The sequence below is a fragment of the Neophocaena asiaeorientalis genome, unplaced genomic scaffold, assembly GCF_003031525.2.
Source record: "Neophocaena asiaeorientalis asiaeorientalis breed wild unplaced genomic scaffold, Neophocaena_asiaeorientalis_V1.1 scaffold79, whole genome shotgun sequence".
NCBI classification, from domain to species: domain Eukaryota; kingdom Metazoa; phylum Chordata; class Mammalia; order Artiodactyla; family Phocoenidae; genus Neophocaena; species Neophocaena asiaeorientalis.
In genome coordinates, this window is record NW_020175402.1 from 4227996 (window position 1) to 4246493 (window position 18498).

At 41.4% G+C, this 18498-nt stretch overlaps 1 protein-coding gene across 2 annotated transcripts; it reads left to right on the forward strand.

Annotated features, from left to right (window-relative positions):
- The first annotated feature begins 5259 nt into the window (after positions 1-5259).
- Positions 5260-18013, forward strand: PDIK1L (PDLIM1 interacting kinase 1 like). 2 transcript variants are annotated; one of them, XM_024766890.1, is made up of 3 exons: positions 5260-7512; positions 10014-10315; positions 14300-18013. In XM_024766890.1, exons 1-3 carry the CDS (start codon positions 7257-7259, stop codon positions 15038-15040), a joined length of 1299 nt encoding a protein of 432 aa, XP_024622658.1. In that variant the 5' UTR covers positions 5260-7256; the 3' UTR covers positions 15041-18013. The 2 variants fall into 2 exon arrangements, with proteins under 2 accessions (XP_024622658.1, XP_024622659.1); XM_024766891.1 differs by lacking the exon at positions 5260-7512 and adding an exon at positions 7935-8028.
- The last annotated feature ends 485 nt before the right edge of the window (positions 18014-18498 follow it).

The following is an 18498-nucleotide window of genomic DNA, read 5'->3' on the forward strand; positions in this document are numbered from 1 at the left end:
GGGGCCTTGCCTTCTTGTTCACTGCTTTTTACCAGCACCTAGCATAATTTCTTGCACATAGTAGATACTCACTAAATAGCTGTTGACTTAATGAATAAAGTGCCCACCATGTGCCAGGTACTAGCTGACTCCTCGGTAAGGGTATGTGTAGTGACATTTGCTGGCTGCCCGTCTAGCCTCTGGACTTAAGCCAGTTAAGTCCCATCCTCCAAGGCACAGAGTGTGGTCAAAGAAGAGCCCACAACCCTAGATGAGCCAATCAGTTCTTGCACTGTGGTCTGAGGAACAGAGGTTGGAATTGACTTTCTTGTTCCTGTGGGATGTGAACTCCTATGGCTGAATCCCTAGGAGCACTGCTGACCACCTGGGCCCATGAGAAGAGCCAGCATTAAGATGAAGTCAGCATCACTAAAGGATCTTTGGTGATATGTGAGCAGCTAAGTCAAACCTTCCCTGAAGCTAGCCCTCCCACCTCCATTCTTCTTGGGCAAGCGTGCCAATCATTCCTTTTAAGTCAGTTTGAGTTGGGTTTCTGCCCTTATAACATGAAGCATCCAGAAAGGTCAGAGGCAGCCCAAGTTTCATCATCTCAGTACCTGCTGAGAAGCTGAATGAATCCACAGTTTGGGATGCTCTTGGGACCTTATCTTGCAGCCCTCAACTCCTCATCCACTGTGATTTCTCAGATAGGGACAACCCCCAACAGCAGCTCTTGGCACCAAGGGCAGGGCATATGGAGTTTGGTCTTAATTACCAGATGCTCCAGCTGTTCTCAGTCCTCACCAAGGAGACAACTAGGACCCATCCAAAGACAAAACAGCTTGTATCTGGCACATGACCTTCTTGGGCCCCTAAATCACTTGTCCGGGGGCTGGATCAGAAATGACATTTCAGGGAATTCCCTGGCAGTCCTGGAATTCCCAGTTGTTAGGACTCCGAGCTTTTACTGCCGAGGGCCCAGGTTCGATCCCTGGTCGGGGAACTAAGATCCCCCAAGCCACACAGCATGGCCAAAAAAAAAAAAAAGAAATGACCATTTCAGTCTTCTTGGTACAAGCATAGTGGAGGTGTAGGATTGAAGAATCAGTGTCAGAGCTAGAGGGATCCTTAGCGATGAGCTGGTCAGACCCTTCATCTTGCAAACGGGGAAACTCAGGCCCAGAGCAGGGAGGAGACTTGTTCAAGGTTACACAGCACGTTAGTGCCAAAGGAGTTTCTGCATCAGCCTCCCCCTGCAGAGATGGGGCTGGGGCTCCCCCAGCTGGGGAAGGTGAGAGGAAGGAATACTGATGGGGATTCTCCCTGCTATGGCAAGATAGGAGCCTCTCCCCCAAACAGTCACTGGTAGGCCTGGTTAGTTAGTCATCCTTAATAATTTGATTGCAGGACTTCCCTGGTGGTCCAGTGGTTGAGACTCCACACTCCCAGGGCAGGGTGCCCAGGTTCAATTCCTGATCAGGGAACTAGATCCCACATGCCACAACTAAAAGCCTACATGCCACAGCTAAGAGGTCCCAAATGCTGCAACTAAAAGGTTCCGAGTGCTGCAACTAAGACCTGGCACAGCCAAATAAATAAATAAATAAATTTTTAAAATTTTGGTAGCATTTTGATAACACCTTGTGGTTGGCCTAGGGTGAGATGACTTTAAAGGGTACTAAGTCTCTGGAAAATCATCAATGATGCCTCCAGAATTTCTACACGGGTGGAATTTAGGGCCAGCAATCTGATGGGAAAGGGGACCAAGAGACTTGCCTTGGAGGTGCGTGCATAGCAAGTCTACTGTTGTAGACGAGTTTCTCAGTTTCCACACTATTGACATTTTGAGCAGGATAATTCTTTGCTGCTGGGGACTGTTCTATGCATTGTAGCATGTTTAGCAGCATTCTTGGTCTCTCCTACTGGATGCCTGCAGCACCTACCCTCCCAGCTGTGATAACCAAAAATATCTCCAGACACCACCAAATGTCCCCCAAAGGGCAAGTCACCCCATCTGAGAAGCATTGACATTACGTTTAAGTGGCTGAGAGGGAATGATGGAGATTCTTCTAAAAGAAGAGAGAGGATAAAAATATAAGGAGCCACCCCTTTGTATAAGAAAAGAAAATCTCCAGAGGGATGGTCAGCTCTAGGCAGAACTGTGAACTTTGACCTTACTTGCCCCCCTTCCCTTTTTTGACCGTTTTCTTCTCTTTCTTGGCTCCCATTCCTACTTAGAAAAAATTAATAAAATATTCAGGAAAAAATTAATATTTGCATTCATGCTAAAGTGAGACAAGCAGTGTAAGAGTTACTAGAGGTTATAAATGCAAGCATTATACACTTAAACTGTGAGAATTTCAGTGTATGTAAACTATATGTCAAAAAAAATAATTTAAGAAACACATAGGAATTATAGTCAGACCTGGGTTCAAGTCCCAATTCAGACATTTCCTAGCTGTGTGACTTAGGACAAGTCCTCTCACCTCTTTCTTTCTTTCTTTCTTTTTGGCCACTCTGTGTGGTTTGTGGGATCTTAGTTCCCTGAACAGGGATTGAACCACAGTCCCGGCAGTAAGAGTGCCAAGTCCTAACCACCGGACCACCAGACAATTCCCTCCTCTCACCTCTTAGAACCTCTGTTTCCTCAGTTATAAAAGGGGAGTAGTAATCGTATGCCTCACAGGATAACTGTGCAGAGTAAATGAGATAATGTATAAACAGCACTTTGTACAATGCCTGGCACTGGAGGTAATATGAATATTACCTATTATGTATTTACATTTATATTACTTACTTCTATTTATCTGTAGTTTACAGGTGAAATTGCTCCGTGATGGTCTGCTTCCTGTGGACCTGTTCTAATCAGGGGCATCTCTGCTTGCCTCTTCCCATGTGATCCCTTGCTTAAGATAGGAAAAGTAAGGTCCGGAAACACAGAAATTTATGGGACTTTGGACCCTTGGCTCCACCAGTGATTCATTAGTCCCTCTGAGTCTCAGTTTCCTCAGTTGTAAAATAGTATACTAATATTACCCACTTCGTAGGGCTCTAGGCAGGTCTGGGAATTCAGACCTGCTCTAAGGTGGGGGCAGCAGCTGCACCAATAGAACCTGCCACCAGGGGTCAGGATTGCTACAGCCAAGTTCCCACCTATCCAAGACATTTCAATTTTTTGAGCATGGTTGTCTAACTTTATATTATGGAAAAATTCAAACATACACAAAAAGGAGAATAGCATAATGAACCCCATGTACCCAAGTTTCAACAACTAACAATATTTTGCCAGTCTTCCTCCCTCTTTTTGTTTGCTATGCTGCTTGCAGAGTATTTTAAAACATATCCTTAACCTCATTTCATTTTATCCAGAATACATTACTGTGCATTTCTAACTGAAAAAGGCTTTTATTACCACAGGCACTGTGTCATTATCACACCTAACAAAAAAGAACAAATAATTCCTTAATCAATTAGTTCACATTCAAATTTCCCTGATTGTACCTAAGATGTCTTTTGGCAGTGAGTTCACTCGAATGAGTATCCAAGTAATGTTTTTGCGTTTGGTAAGTGTGTTGAGTTTTATGATTTAACATTCTACCCTCCTTTTTTTCATGCCATGAATTTGTTGCAGAAACCAGGTCACTTGTCCTGTAGAATGTCCCACCTTGTGAGTTTGGCTGACTGTGGTGTTTGTCTATGCCCCATATTTCTGGTAAACTCATAATTAGATCTTGGCTTGATTAGGGTTTTTTTTTTTTTTTCCAGGCAAGAATATTCCATGGAGAGCATTGTATCCCCCTCTTAATGATTTTAAGGTTGGTCAGTGGGTTCAGGCAGTGTCAGCCTAAGGTCTGCATTACAAATTTTCCCAACAATTTTTCATCCAGTTGTTTCAGCATCATTTCACAATTGTTGCCAGGACTCATTATTTCATTAGGTTTTGCAAAATCGTGCCTTTCTAAATCTATCATTTCTCCTGCATTTATTAATTGGATCCTTCTATAAAAAATAACTTTTTCTTATCTACTATTTGGTCACCTGCAATATAACTCATCAAGGAAAGAGCAAAAAATTTTTTATTTTCTTTATCAGTGTTTGTAGTAATTAGTTGATTTCCTGTAAAACTCCATTGATAAAAATGTGTTTTCCTTACGTATCATTAATTATTTTTATGTATCTTATGTGTTGCAATCTATTGAAGTCATTATTTTTCTTTTAGTGCTCAAATTGTTCCATCTTTGGCCAGTGGGGCCCCTTTGTATTGGTTCCTCAGTCATTTTTACATGATCCTAATAGTCTTTGATAGCTTCCTGGCCTTCAGGCATAAGACAACCCAACCTCATCTTTCCTGCTCCAGATCTAGAACCAGCCAGTTATCAAAGGAGCCTTGACTTTCTTTGTTTAATTCTTAATTGATTTTTAAACTGGAAAATGGTATTTAGAGACCAAATCTGTGCACTTGGGGTGTTCATTACTACTGGGATGGTCTTTGCTTCTAGGCCTTTTCAGCAGAGCTAGAAAATACATTTTTGAGAGAAAAAAATACATATTTCATTCATTCTGCTATGTAACTCAAATCTAAGCTCATCCTAGCCTTCTTTAATACTTGCAACTCTTTTTCTCATATGCCGAAAATCTTGATTACTACTGCCACTGACACAACTACTTTGTTTTATCCAAAAATATAACTATCACAGCTTCAGAATAGCAATATTATTACTAATAATAAGGCTAACAAATGCCATTTAATATTTCTATGCTGTTCTAGTTCATCCTTAGATTATATCCTATTAGGGAGGTACAGTCAAAATACTTATAAAGCCACTTAAAATTATTTTCCCTGTGTAGTTATACCACTTCATTTGTTCCCATTTGTTTTTTGTTTTTAAAATTTATTTATCTATCTTTGGCTGCATTTGGGTCTTCGTTGCTGCATGCAGGCCCTCTCAAGCCGCAGCGAGCAGGAGCCTCTCTTCACCGCGGTGTGCGGGCCTCTGTCATTGTGGTGGCTTCTCCCTTCGCGGAGCACCGGCTCCAGACGCGCAGGACTCGGCAGTTGTGGCTCGTGGGCTCTAGAGCATAGGCTCAGTAGCTGTGCACGCGGGGTTAGTTGCTCCGCAGCATGTGGGATCCTCCCAGACCAGGGATCGAACCCATGTCCCCTCCATTGGTTAGGTGGATTCTTAACCACTGCACCACGAGGGAAGTCCCTCCATTTGTTTTTAATTTTTATGGAGTGTTTTATTCTTTTTATTGACTGTTTTATAAATATGCAACATTTACAAGTTTCCAAAATAGTAACTATATAATAATGTATATTCACAGAAGTCTCATTTCCATCCCTACCCACTCCATCCCACATAGCAAACAATTTTTAGAAGATTGAGTTTAGTTTTCTATTGTTTAACATTTAAATATAAGCAATTAATGTATATTTATATCTTCCCACTTACACAGAAGATAGCATACTATAAACGCTATGTATCTTATTTCCCTTAACGTATGTGGGCATCACTACATATTAGTTTCTGTTTATCAGTATATATAAGAGCTCTTCCACATATCTTTTTACAGCTACATAGCACTCCATCCTGTGTCTGTACTATAATGTATTCAGCTGGTTCTTAACTGACACAAGCAGTTTCCAATTTTTTGCTATAAAAATAATGCCGTAATAAATAGCCCTGTGCACAGAGCTTTTTGTATTTTGCCAATATCACTAGGACAGATTCCTGCAAGTTTAGCCCTGACCTAGGTTTACTGGGTGAAAGAGTAAATACATATGTAATGTGGCTATAGATTGCCAAATTACCTTAGAGTTACATCATTTTGCCTTCCCATCAGCAATGTATGACAATGCTATCCTCAGGAGTATTTTGGTATGATAACAGATAAAGGAGGATGCAGAAATGAATCACAGACAAGGTTCCTGTCCCCAGGAACTCTCAGCCTAGTAAAAGGCTTATGGGCAAATATAATGATATAATGTAATCTTCAGGGCAGATTTATTCGGAAGCTTAAGCTTCAGAGTCCCTCACAGAGACCCTTTCCAAGGCCCCAGAAATGTATTCACAGGTCCACTTTGTAATCTTTTTCCTAAAGAGGACACCCCCAAATTATTTAAACATCTACTTCACAGACTTTAGAGCCAGTTCCATAACTTTGGAGTTATGGGAGTGGATTTCAAGTTCTGCAACCATCTTGAGAGGAGGGATTCCTGTATTTAATGACTGAGACAAAGAGACAAAAAGAAAAGGCTCCTTTGACCAAAGAAATACGCCTCCCCAGATTCTGATCAGTTACACACAGGTAAGTAGCTGTCTACACAGAGCCCTCTACTTTCCCTCTGTTCTCAAGGGCAGAATCCAAACCTCAGAATACATCAGTATTCCCAGCTGACAGCTGAAGACCGGTACACTGCACTCAGGACTAGTCTGAACAGATTACCGAGCAGGGTTTTTTGTTTTTGGAGGTGGGCAGGAGAGTTTACACCAGGGGAGTGGGTATTCAAGGCAGGTGCCCCCCACCCCAAAACAGACACCTTTCTGTCAAATAAGGCAGAGGTCTGCTTCCTTACCTGTAAAAACAGGGTTAGTAATAAACCCTGCCCTCGTAGGGTTTGGTTAGGATTAGGGGAGATCACTTCAAGACTTTACCCAGTCCCAGACTCTCGGGAGAAGGTCCATAAATGGAGAACAGAAAATAGAACGGGTAATTGGTTGATCCTTGAGAGCAGTAACAAGAAATTCTTTGCCCATTGTGCCTTATACAGCACTGGGAAGAGGAACAACCCCTTTACTGACAAAAAGCAGGTGCAGATTAAATCGGCGAAGAAAGAATGGACGTTTCTGGCGGTTGCTTACTGATCTGTGAAACGAACTGAATGACCGATTGGTCCGGGTCTCTGAGCAACTGACAGTCCCGGGCTGCTGTCAGGCGAACGCGGGCCTGGATCTGGCTGACGGCTGTGGGGTGCCCCAGTGCCTCAGACTGACCGTCGGGCTGTCCTCGCTGTCAATCCCGGCCCCGGCCGGCCCGGACCTCCGTCGCTAGCTGCAGAAGCGGGGGGCATCCCAACTCTCCACGAGGAGCTCGAGGGTGTCGCCGCCAGGCAGGGCGTGCGCGCGCTGCAGGAGCCAAGCTCCGCGCCGCGGCCCCTTCCTCCCCGCCGGGGGCAGGGCGCCTCCGACTCGCGGCTGCAGAGCCCCGGAACAACAAGGCGCCGGCTTCTTTAAGGGAGATACCACCGCGCCAGCGGAGCAGGGGCGTCTTCCCAGATGATCGCAGCCAGCCCCGCGCCACCGCCGCCGCTGCCACCTCAGCAACTGCACCGCCCGCAAACATGGCTCAGTGACTCTGACAAAAGGTGCAGCCTCCCTCCAGGCGGGGCGGGCGCCAGGCCTCCCAGCTCGGGCTGCACCTCCCCGCGGGTCCGCGGAAAAGGTCCGCTTACCGCAGGCATCCCAGGCCCGCGCGGAGGAAGATGCACCAGGCGTTCCACCCCAGCGACCCCGCATACCTGCCCGCAGCTCGGTAGGTTGGAAATGGGGGAGGAGCGGGGGAGGGGAGGCGCACCAGGCGCGCGCACCGCCCCCGGCCCGGACCTGCTGCGGGGGACCACTCCGGGGCCGCGGGCCACCACTCCGGGGCCGCGGGCCGTGGACACCCGCTGAGGCTGGAAGGCGACCAAGCCCCGGGTGTGGAGTGGGCTTCCCCGATCCCAGCCACCCCTGCGGGGAGGGGCACGAGTGGTGCGTTCCGGAGCGCGCACCCCTTCCGCGACTCCCGGCTGGGGAAAGCCACGGGAGCCGGGAGCTGACCAGCGGAGCGCCGGGCACGCGCCCAGTAGGACCGGCGCTTGGCGTCCCGGCTCACGCACGGAGAGCCGGAGGGGGGCGGGGTCTCGCGGCGTAAGGGGGTGTGTCCGCGCGCACCACGGGGGCGCGCGCTGGCCTCTGACTGGAGGCCGCGGCGGCTGAGGCGCGAGCGGCCTGATAATGGCGGCCTGCAGAGCCCGTGAGCGGGAGAAGCGGCGGCGGCTACCCTGAGGTAAATCTGGCCCCTCGGCGTGGCAGAGAGGCTTTGCTGCAGAGCCGAGGGCCCTGCACGTGCCTCCCGCCCCAGGAGGCCTGTCACAGAGCTGTCAGCGGAGGCATCCCGGGGAAGGCCCCGCGCGCCTCAGGCCTCCGGCCCCAGCAGCGGCCTCCTCTTCTGCCCGTGGCCTCCTCCCCAGGCCCCAGGCCTCAGTTGCTGGCCCCGAGGAGTCGGGCAGCTGCAGGACTGGCTCCTCGGGGTAAAGGGCCCCGGCAGGATCCCCTCCGGGATTCATCTGGAAGTAGCCGGGGAGGGGGAGGGCCTGATACTTGGCCAATGAGCGGGGCCCTGAGCCGCCGCGTCGGGCAACACCTCTGCCTAGGACTGGCCCTTCCCGGGCGCCGGCAGGTGTACGGCCTGGCCGGCCCGAGTCCGAGCGCGGGGTGCGCCCGGCAGGCGCGGGGGCCCGGGGGATGCCGTCCCAAGTCCCCGAGGTTCGCGCGGGATGCATCACCGTGCTGTGTTTTGACCCGGGATCTCAAGGATTGCAGAAACACCCTCCCTCCCCCTTATTCAGGGGCTCTCTCGTATGGCGATATGGGACAGCTTCAAAGGCAGGAGCCACTTCGAGATGGATAGGAGTTGGCGACCCACGGAGGACAGGAATGTCCACTGTGCAGCTGGGGCAGAGGATTCTGTGGCAGGAAATCAGACCCTAGGAAATACTGCAGGAATTTGAAGAGTGGGTGTCCAGTTAGAGGAAGTGGGACTAAGAAACAATCTCAGAAGCTTTCATTTTCTTTATTAAATCTATCCTATGGACTTAAAATAGCCCGTCCCAATTTCACAGGCTCTAGTGTCGATAGCTTTTTGTTCCCCTAAACTGTACAATATGAAAATTGTTCAATCTCAGGTTACTTTTCTTGCCCATGCTGGCATTCTACAAATGAGAATTTGTTCCTGAAGCTCTTCCGAATCTTGACATTCTTCGGAGAGTGAGGAGATACACTTCAGACTTTCTTGATTCAACACGTGAGCGTTTCCGTGTAGGGCCTTTGCTCCTGCCTTTAAATGATTTATCAAATTGAATTCCAAAGAACTCCCTCAGAGAACCCCTTAAGATGCAGGACAGTTTTCGTTGGCAAAAAAGACCTAGATCTAAATAACTATTGCTAAAACCACAGCAAAAATTTAACCGTATTCTAAGTAACTTACTTTATCTTTAAAGAAACATTTTTCTCCACAAACTGTAGTTTCATTTATTTTGCAAGAAATAAGGAAATAACATAAACAAAATTAAAATAAGAACATACACAGTTTGACCATTTACTTTTAAATAATAAAAACAACTGCACATTTTCACTTCTCTATGTGACCTTGTTCACTTTCAGTCCCTAAGCATAAGCCAGGTTTTTGTATTTCTAACTGTGAGGGTTGGTTTTTGGTTTTGCCATTTTTATGACCTTTTATGTGTGTGTCAGTTTTCAGGAGAAGCTGGAGTTCCATTTGTTTTTTCACAATCAGTAAATAAATACTGAATTTTTGGGTTTATTTTTAGCAGTGATGTTTTGAAGCGGTTCATGTAAGAAGCAGTATAGTGTAGTGGTTAAAATGAAGGCTGTCAGAGCCAGATGGCCTGGTTTCAAATCCCAGGTCCACCAGTTACTAGCTGTTTGACCTTGGGCATGTTGCTTAAACTCTGTGCTTTAGTTTCCTCATCTATAAAATGACCATAATAGTATCTACCTCATAATGCTGCTGTGAGGATTAAATGAATTTAATGTTATAAACTGCTTGGAACAGTTCCTGATGCGTGGTAAGTACTACGTTAGTGTTACCTGGTTTTCTATTATTAAGATACTTAGATTTACCCAATGTACAGCAAATATCGTTCAAGCACTGCAAACAGTGAGACAGATGATAACTAAATCGTGCATAAGAAGAAATACAAGCCAGTAGGCAGACCTAATGTCAACAGAGCGCTTTGTTGATTTTTCCAGAAACCTTGACCTTGAAGATGGTGAGTAGCCAGCCAAAGTACGATCTAATACGGGAGGTAGGCCGAGGTAGTTACGGTGTTGTATATGAAGCAGTCATCAGAAAGACCTCTGCACGGGTGGCAGTGAAGAAAATTCGATGCCATGCACCTGAAAATGTTGAACTAGCCCTGCGTGAGTTCTGGGCACTAAGCAGTATCAAGAGCCAGCATCCAAATGTGATTCACTTGGAGGAATGCATCCTACAAAAGGATGGGATGGTGCAAAAGATGTCCCACGGCTCTAATTCTTCCCTTTATTTACAGGTATGTGTGGTTGAATGGGAAATAGAAATGATTTGAAAGTAGCATCGGTCAGCAATAAGAGGATTGAAAGAGTCAGACGAACTTCTACTTTTAAATGCAGGTTATATAGTTAGAAGTAGATAGGAGTCTGCCAAGAACTGAGTAGACGTTTGCTTTAAAACAAGGTTTTATTTAAACCTGTGTTGCAAATACCTAAAAATAACATATGCCACCTGTTATGCCATGGTACTTGCCAATCTGCATCGGAATGGGGCAACATAGGAACTAGAGAAGGGATCGAGACTAGAGTCTAATTAGTTCACTTATTTGAAATCAGGTTTTTTTGGAACTGAATACAGAAGAGAAGGAAAAACTGTACAACTAGTAGTAGTACCCATAGGTAATTGGGCATTTCTTTATAGATCACTGGCTTGAACATAAGCCTCTGCTGTTTTAGAAGGTTATTTAATGTCTTAACCATGCAATTCCATTGACTTTTCATGGAGTATGTGGTGTAGCACCTGAATGTTATTAACAGTGCTGATAGCTAACATTTGGGTTCCTACTCATTCCATGCTCTGTGCTCAGAGCAATCCTATGAGGAAAGTACTATTATTACCATCATTACAAATGAAGAAACTGAGGCTTAGAATAGATAATGAATTTATCCAGAATCACATAGCAAGTGGCAGAATTGGGAGCTAAACATAGAAGTATCCAGCAGCTAAAACTTGTGCTCTTTTAACCTCCAGATTACTGTTTTGCCTCCAAATTACTCTTCTGTAGACCTGGGGAAAGCATTAATATAGGAAAACAAAGTTTTTGGTTTTTTTTTTAAGATTGGCTTCTGCCATAGGTCAAAATCTCTAGTAGCTCTACACTTGATGAAGAGAAAAGATACTTAAGACATAGCTAGTTAAAGGCCAGAGCAAAATTTCTTAAGTCCAGTTATTCCTGGAATAGGAAACAACTTGCCATGAGTGTGTCTAAATTCAGAATTTACCATCAGGGTACAAAAGTCTGTTTTAAAACAGCAAAAGCTTTTGGACTAGGAACAACAAAGAAAACGAACGCATTATTCTGTGTAATTAGAAACTTGCAAGTTTCATTGTATGGCAAACAAATATCAGTCTTGAGAACCTAATTTATACTGCAAGTTTAGCATGCTGTGCCCTGAAGTTTTCTCTCGTAAGATAAGGGATATAAAACACAACTGTTTAGCCTGTTTGTTTTATTGTATTTTTTTCTAAAAGTGCTTATTATGTACGTTGCAATGATAGAAACTATCAGAAACATTCTTACCACATTCCCTCCTAAAAGTGGATAGAACCTTGCTGGACTTTGCATTGAATTTTGGAGACTAAAGTGCGTAATCAGGCTACAAGTGCAAAGACATTTAAACATATGTTGTCTTTGCAAGTACTGATGGTATCCTTGAGTCCAGATCAAGCAACTGTTATAGTAACTAGGCATTAACCAGGTAATCTTTCAAGGCTTTAAGATATAAAGTACTTCCAGACTTGATTCAGTGATTTTTTTTTTAATCTGAAGTACCTTCTTGTTTAATAATTTATTTCATCTTTTTAAAGCCTAATAGACCTGTGTTTGACTTGTGGCACTTTTTGCTAGCTGTATCACCTTGGATACGTAACCCACCTTTTCCCAGCATCTGTATCTTCATATGTAAGGAATAATAATTTCTGCCTTCCATGGGAGTTGTCAAAATTAGAGGTGATGTAGATACAATACTTGGCACATAGGAGGTATTCAGTAATGAGCAGCTCTATTAAAATTGTCTTTTCTGTGGATTTATTTCATTAACCAGACATTCATCCACGCTTCAGCAAGTGCCTACTCTAAATTTACACTAGTAAAGACAAACAAATCTATAGTGTGACCACAGAGTCTCTATACATGGTCTTACCATGTACCATTCTGTACATAAATTTTTCTTTCTCCATGTTTTTCTAGATATCTTCCTTGTTCTCATTTGGAATCATTCAGTCAGTTCCTGAGAGCTGAAAACCTCACCTAGAAGAAATGTAAAACAAATAATTAACAGAGGATACATCTTATGCATAGGAACTTAGTGGCCAATATGTATACTTGTGATGAGTGTCATGAATGAAAAGTACAAGATGGTATTGGCACATAGAGTAGGGAACCTGACATAATCCTGGGGTTCAGGAATTAAGAACTGTTTCAACTGAAACTTGCAGGGTGAATAGGAGTTAGCCAGGTGAGTGACTGAGAAAACTTCCCAGGCAGAAATAACTATACATACAAATGTCTAGAAGCAAAAAGCATGAAGCGTTCTAAAAATTGAAAGAAAATACTAAGACTGCACTATACAGGGAGAGTTGTTTTAGATGAGGCTAGAAAGATCAGCCAGGGTCAGAGCACACAGGATCCCATAGCCCATGTTAAAGAGCTTAGACTATATCCTAAGAGAACAGGGAAGCTATTAAAGGACTTCAGGCAAGAGAACCAATGGCTAACATCCTCTACACGTGACAGTAAGCAGACTGGGATCTGTATTTCTGTAGCTCTCAACCAGGGGCCCTCACACTATAGCCCTCAGCCTGTTTTTGTATGGCCTGGATACTAAAAATAGTTTTTACATTTTTTAAGAGTTGTTTTAAAAAAAAGAAGAAGAAAGAAAGAAAAGGAAAAAGAATGGAACACAGACCTTATGTGGTTTGTCAAGCCTAAAATATCTACTATCTGGCTTTACTCTAAACCATTATTTGAATTCTGGAAGTCTGCATTGCTCAAAGCTATTTAGGAAGTTTTCTTTTGAGAATGAAGACAGAAGAAGAGAAGAAATGAAGGAAGAGTGATGGTGCTCATCTTTAATCTCAGCATATTTAGTAACAGTGCACCTGGTAAATAACTGTATAATCTGGACCTTTCTCTTCTTTCATTTTCTGTCTCAGTGGCAAACACATACAACAAGGAAAATGTATGCAAAGAAGACATCTGCAGACCATTGCAGTTATGGCTGTTTGCCATTGGGGGAGATGGCATGGAGAGGCGTTCTTTGCCTCTGCCCACCAAAAAGACAAAAGGAAGTACTAGTAGATTTAAACATAAAATTAGCGGTTCACTCAATCTTCAGCAACTCCTCACCTTCCCTACTGAGTTTCTATTCAACCCATAGGCCTGAAAAGGACACCATAGGACAAATGCTTTCAAAGCACTGTATTTTAGAAGGTAGTTCATGTTCAGTGAAGTAATTAATCTTGAATTTCAGGTAGTAGGAGAGTTATAATTAGATAATGATATAAGTAAAACAGTGGTTTATTCTAGATTTTCAGCTTGTATCAAACAAATATACAAACTCAGATTTGAATTTTTATATCAAAATGCATGTATGATTTTTATAAATTGGTTTTTAGAAGCCATCTATTGATAGAGATAGCTAACATATTTGCATTCTGCTTGTAGAAGTTTATGAAGTAATGATGTCTTTAGTTTTATCAGTGACTACAGGAGCACTTTATTTCTATAACAACTGGTTGTTCCTTCATAATTTTCTCTCAGTTTCACAGATTATGTTGATGGTGTAAGTGCAATACGCAAGAAGTAGATTTCAGGCTGTTTCATGGAATAGAATTTCCTAATTGATGTTTATTCCCCAGCTGGCAAATCTACCTGCTGAAACTTTGATCTTTTCAGGAAGCTATTAACTAGAGGGTTAGAGTTCATCTCCATTGACACATGTAGAAAATGTATAGCCAGTTGGATACTTTTCAGGATAAAGCTATTTTTAAATAAGTTTTTACCTCTTGACTTGGAGATTTGATGTGTATTTGTTAGGGACAAAGTGACAGTTTGAAGTACTAAAGTTTAAAATAAAACGCACATATGAAAGCACTGACCAAATAAAATATTCATGGAATTCCCACTTAACATTGGAGACTAACTTAATCAGTAACTCTTTCTCTATAGCTGAATTGTATAAACTGTGCAGATGATTGTAATCTGTTTTTTTATTTCTTATAGCTTGTAGAGACTTCACTAAAGGGAGAAATTGCCTTTGATCCCAGAAGCGCCTATTACTTGTGGTTTGTGATGGATTTTTGTGATGGAGGAGATATGAATGAGTATCTGTTGTCCAGGAAACCCAATCGTAAAACTAACACCAGCTTCATGCTTCAGCTGAGCAGTGCCCTGGCTTTCTTGCATAAAAACCAGATCATCCATCGAGATCTAAAGCCTGATAACATCCTGATTTCTCAGAGCCGGTTGGATACCAGTGACTTGGAACCCACACTGAAAGTGGCTGATTTTGGTCTAAGTAAAGTTTGTTCAGCATTTGGGCAGAATCCAGAAGAACCTGTCAGTGTAAACAAGTGTTTCCTTTCCACAGCATGTGGAACAGATTTCTACATGGCTCCTGAAGTGTGGGAGGGACATTACACAGCAAAAGCTGACATCTTTGCTCTGGGGATTATCATCTGGGCAATGCTGGAAAGGATCACATTCATAGACACAGAGACAAAGAAGGAACTCTTGGGGAGTTATGTAAAACAAGGAACTGAGATCGTGCCTGTTGGGGAGGCACTTCTGGAAAATCCCAAAATGGAACTTCTCATTCCTGTGAAGAAAAAGTCTATGAATGGGCGAATGAAACAACTGATTAAGGAAATGCTGGCTGCAAACCCTCAGGATCGTCCAGATGCTTTTGAACTAGAACTCAGATTAGTACAAATTGCATTTAAAGATAGCAGCTGGGAAACGTGACACATATATTATTTGCAAATATCTTGGATAATATGCTGCTTCTGTTTTAACAGTGATGCAACATAATGTGGCTGAAAAAGAATATAAAAAGCTAAACTCCACCTTTTAAGGGTTTAGATTTTATTGTGGGATTTTTTTTTCCTCATTTTTCTTAAGTCCAAGCTGGCCATTTTGTTAATATGTTTTAAGTGTGTATTACCAATGTGAGTGTAAATTTTTTTAAATGATCATTGGTAGAAGTTTGGCAGGAAAATTTTCTAAGAGCCAAGAAAAGAAGAAAGTCCAGTTTTCTGGAAATATGTCTCTAAGTATTTTAGACATTCCTTGTCAGTATTAGGAATTTCCATGGAAGAAGGGGTTTGCATGCTGGTAATGCAACCTTTGAAGCTTTGTAAAGGAAACATAAATGTATATATTTATGTATATGTAAGTATGTGAATGTGTGCATTTTGCATTCCATATGAAAAAAATGCCACTTCTGTTTAAATTATTTGATGTAGGTTTGAGTTTTTGAGATTTGCTGGTGAAATCAGTGATGAAAAATAAAAGAACCTTCCCTCATCTCCTACCCTGTCCCTCCCTCTAATGAAATCATACTAAGTTTTTTATTTTTATAATATTATACAGCTTTTTTTTTAAGGCATCATTTTGGAGAGTCTAAAATTATCTGATTAAACGTAAGTGAAATTAAGTGATCCAAAGCTGCTGAAGTATGTTTGAGCTCTCCAGTGCCCTAAAGCTGCAGGAGTTGAATTAGCCATGCAATCATGTGGTATAGGTTGGCAAGGACACTGATGATTCAGTCATACCTTCTTTAGATAACCACGCATTCAATTAACTAATTAAACCACTGCATTGGGACATGTCTGCACTTGAGCATCTGCAATCTGATACAGATTTGAACACAGGATTCTTCTGTATCTGAAAACTTTGCTGTATATGAACTATAGTAATTGATATATTAATTTTTTATTTCAAGACTTTGTCAAAGCCTCAGCATCAAGTCGAAGAAACCAAATGAGTTCTACCCTCACGTTGCCTGCCCTAATATGGTCTCTCATTTAATCACTGGAATTTCTTTCATTTTGGCACTAATGCTGTTTTGTCTAATTTGACCCAGTAATGGTAGTGATATGGTTGTATTCATTGTTGATCACCTTTTTCTAAAGTGGGAAATGATACAGTTTGGCAAATGGGTAAAATACTGTGGCATAAGTTATATCTTTCAAATAGAGAGGTTATCAGTTTTATACAATCACTTGGTATGGTCTGTGTCAAGAACCAACAGACCATTATTCTTCTTGAAGTCAGTTTGATTTTAACCCCATATGGTTGTCTCCAATTTTTTTTCCTGTAAATGCAGGTAGTTCAAATGTAAGGGAAGAAAGTTTTCCTAAAACAGAACATTAACAACCTTTAAGGTTGTTAATACTTTAAGACCATTGTATATAGATTAATCTTTATAAAGCACTAGACTCTTTGGTCAAAAGTTAAAAAAAGAAATTTTAAAAGGTATTAGAATTTTGAAATCATTGATAATTCAGTCTCCTCGGTTTTTTGAACTTCCACAACCTTTGGAATATTCCTATCGTAATTTTTTCCTTATTTAAAATGTGTTTGGGGGACTATAAAAGGTGAAAAAGCACAAAAAATTGGAGTACATAAAATTTCTGAACTATGCATTACTTGGTATGAAGTTTGAATAATAACTGAAAGGTTTTATTAAAAATAAAACCTTTTAAGTAAAAAAAAATCATATACTTTTAATATTACTCTCAAGCTGATAAATATAAGAATTCTTTTGGAAATTAGAGGTGGAAATACACTGGAACTTCATGATAATTAACCCTCTGGATAGCCAAATTAGTATAAGACAGATCTGGCCAAGGGGATTGAGTTACTGGAAGTAAAAAAACATTATAATGTCTAATCAATAACATGGCACTTCAGCAAGAGATTCATGGTGACTTAGGTGATGGTATGCCAATGCTTCATTTGCTCTTCAGATATCTACATGTCATGGTTTTGGCCCCACCTCATTTAAAATAGTTAACAATTATAATTTATTTTGAAAAATATTCTATGTTACCTATGAAGTGGAATTATTTCTTTCATTGGCGGTAACGATGTAAGGTGATCAGGAAGTTTCTTCTGAAATTTTCTCAAGTCCTTGTATTCTAAAATAACCCATGATACCAAGAAAAATTATAGTAAATTCTTTGTCTTTATTCTTTCAGTCAGGAGGTATTTATTAAGTACCTACTGTGTGCTCAGCACTAAAGATCACTTGATAAAATAAGAATTAAAAAATGGTATATAGCCATGGGCCTTTTCCAGCCAGGAGTAAGAAATAAAAGATGATTAGTGAAACTGGGAAATTCCTGTATATTGCTAGGGGAAAAATGAAAGCAAGAATTTGTGCACAGTGCCTTGCGCATAATAGGTACTCAATAAACAATTATTCCTCATAGAGTCTTTTGCCATGGTTTATAGTGTTTTATGAAATTTGTCTTAATTGAAAAAAGACCAAATATTTCAAATAAGCTTATAGGCAGCTGTGGCCAGTTAAAATAATGGGGTTGTACAGTTAGTTCCTAGAATGTTATTTTGCACTAGTGGTCACTTAGAAAGATGGGGTTCCTGTAGTTTTTTGGTGCTAAGGGATACTTTGTCATTATGATGAAGTAAATGTTAAGTGTCAGATAAATAGCACACTGAATAGTTCTTTCTGCTGGTCTGTTTTTTCCTCTTTGTTGTTGTTGTTTTTAACTGTAAAATGTTTATCAATCAAACTATTGTAGCAGCTACAGATAATTCACCAGCATGACAAAATGGTCAAAAAATAAGTCATCAGCACTTCAAAAATGAAAGTAACTTTTGAAATTTTCTTTTTAAATTGTCAAATATATTTTATGAAGAATTTATAAAAGGGGGAAATGATTGTAATTTATTGTTCATGACTTTTTTTTTTTAATAAAGTGAATTTCAACAAAAAAACCCTGGAAATGCTACATTGCTGCTTTGGTGGCTCTGTGAGTAGTTCTGTAATGCTTTACTTCATAGACATAAAATACAGCATATAAAATTTGAAACAATGTCTTTTTCAGCCTTATCTATTAAATGAAACTATAATAGAAGCTATTGCAGAGGAAAAGATGATTGAATTATAGGAGTTTCAGCATTTCAAGTTCTCTGAAATTTTAATGTTTGCTGTATTAGAAGAACTTGTATTGCCTGAAATAAATGATCTTTCATTTTTCTTTCTATCTCATGAAGCTGAGGATTCATCCCAGACTCAGAATGAAGTGCAGTAAAAGTACTAGGAGGATGCAATTTTTCAGTCTTTAACTTGAGACCATGGTTTCTTTTCTATAAAAAAGTCATCTGAGCCACTTTTTTCTCTTCTTTTATAGGTTTTATTATGTATGTCTTTTCCAGAGTGAACAAAGTACTGAGGA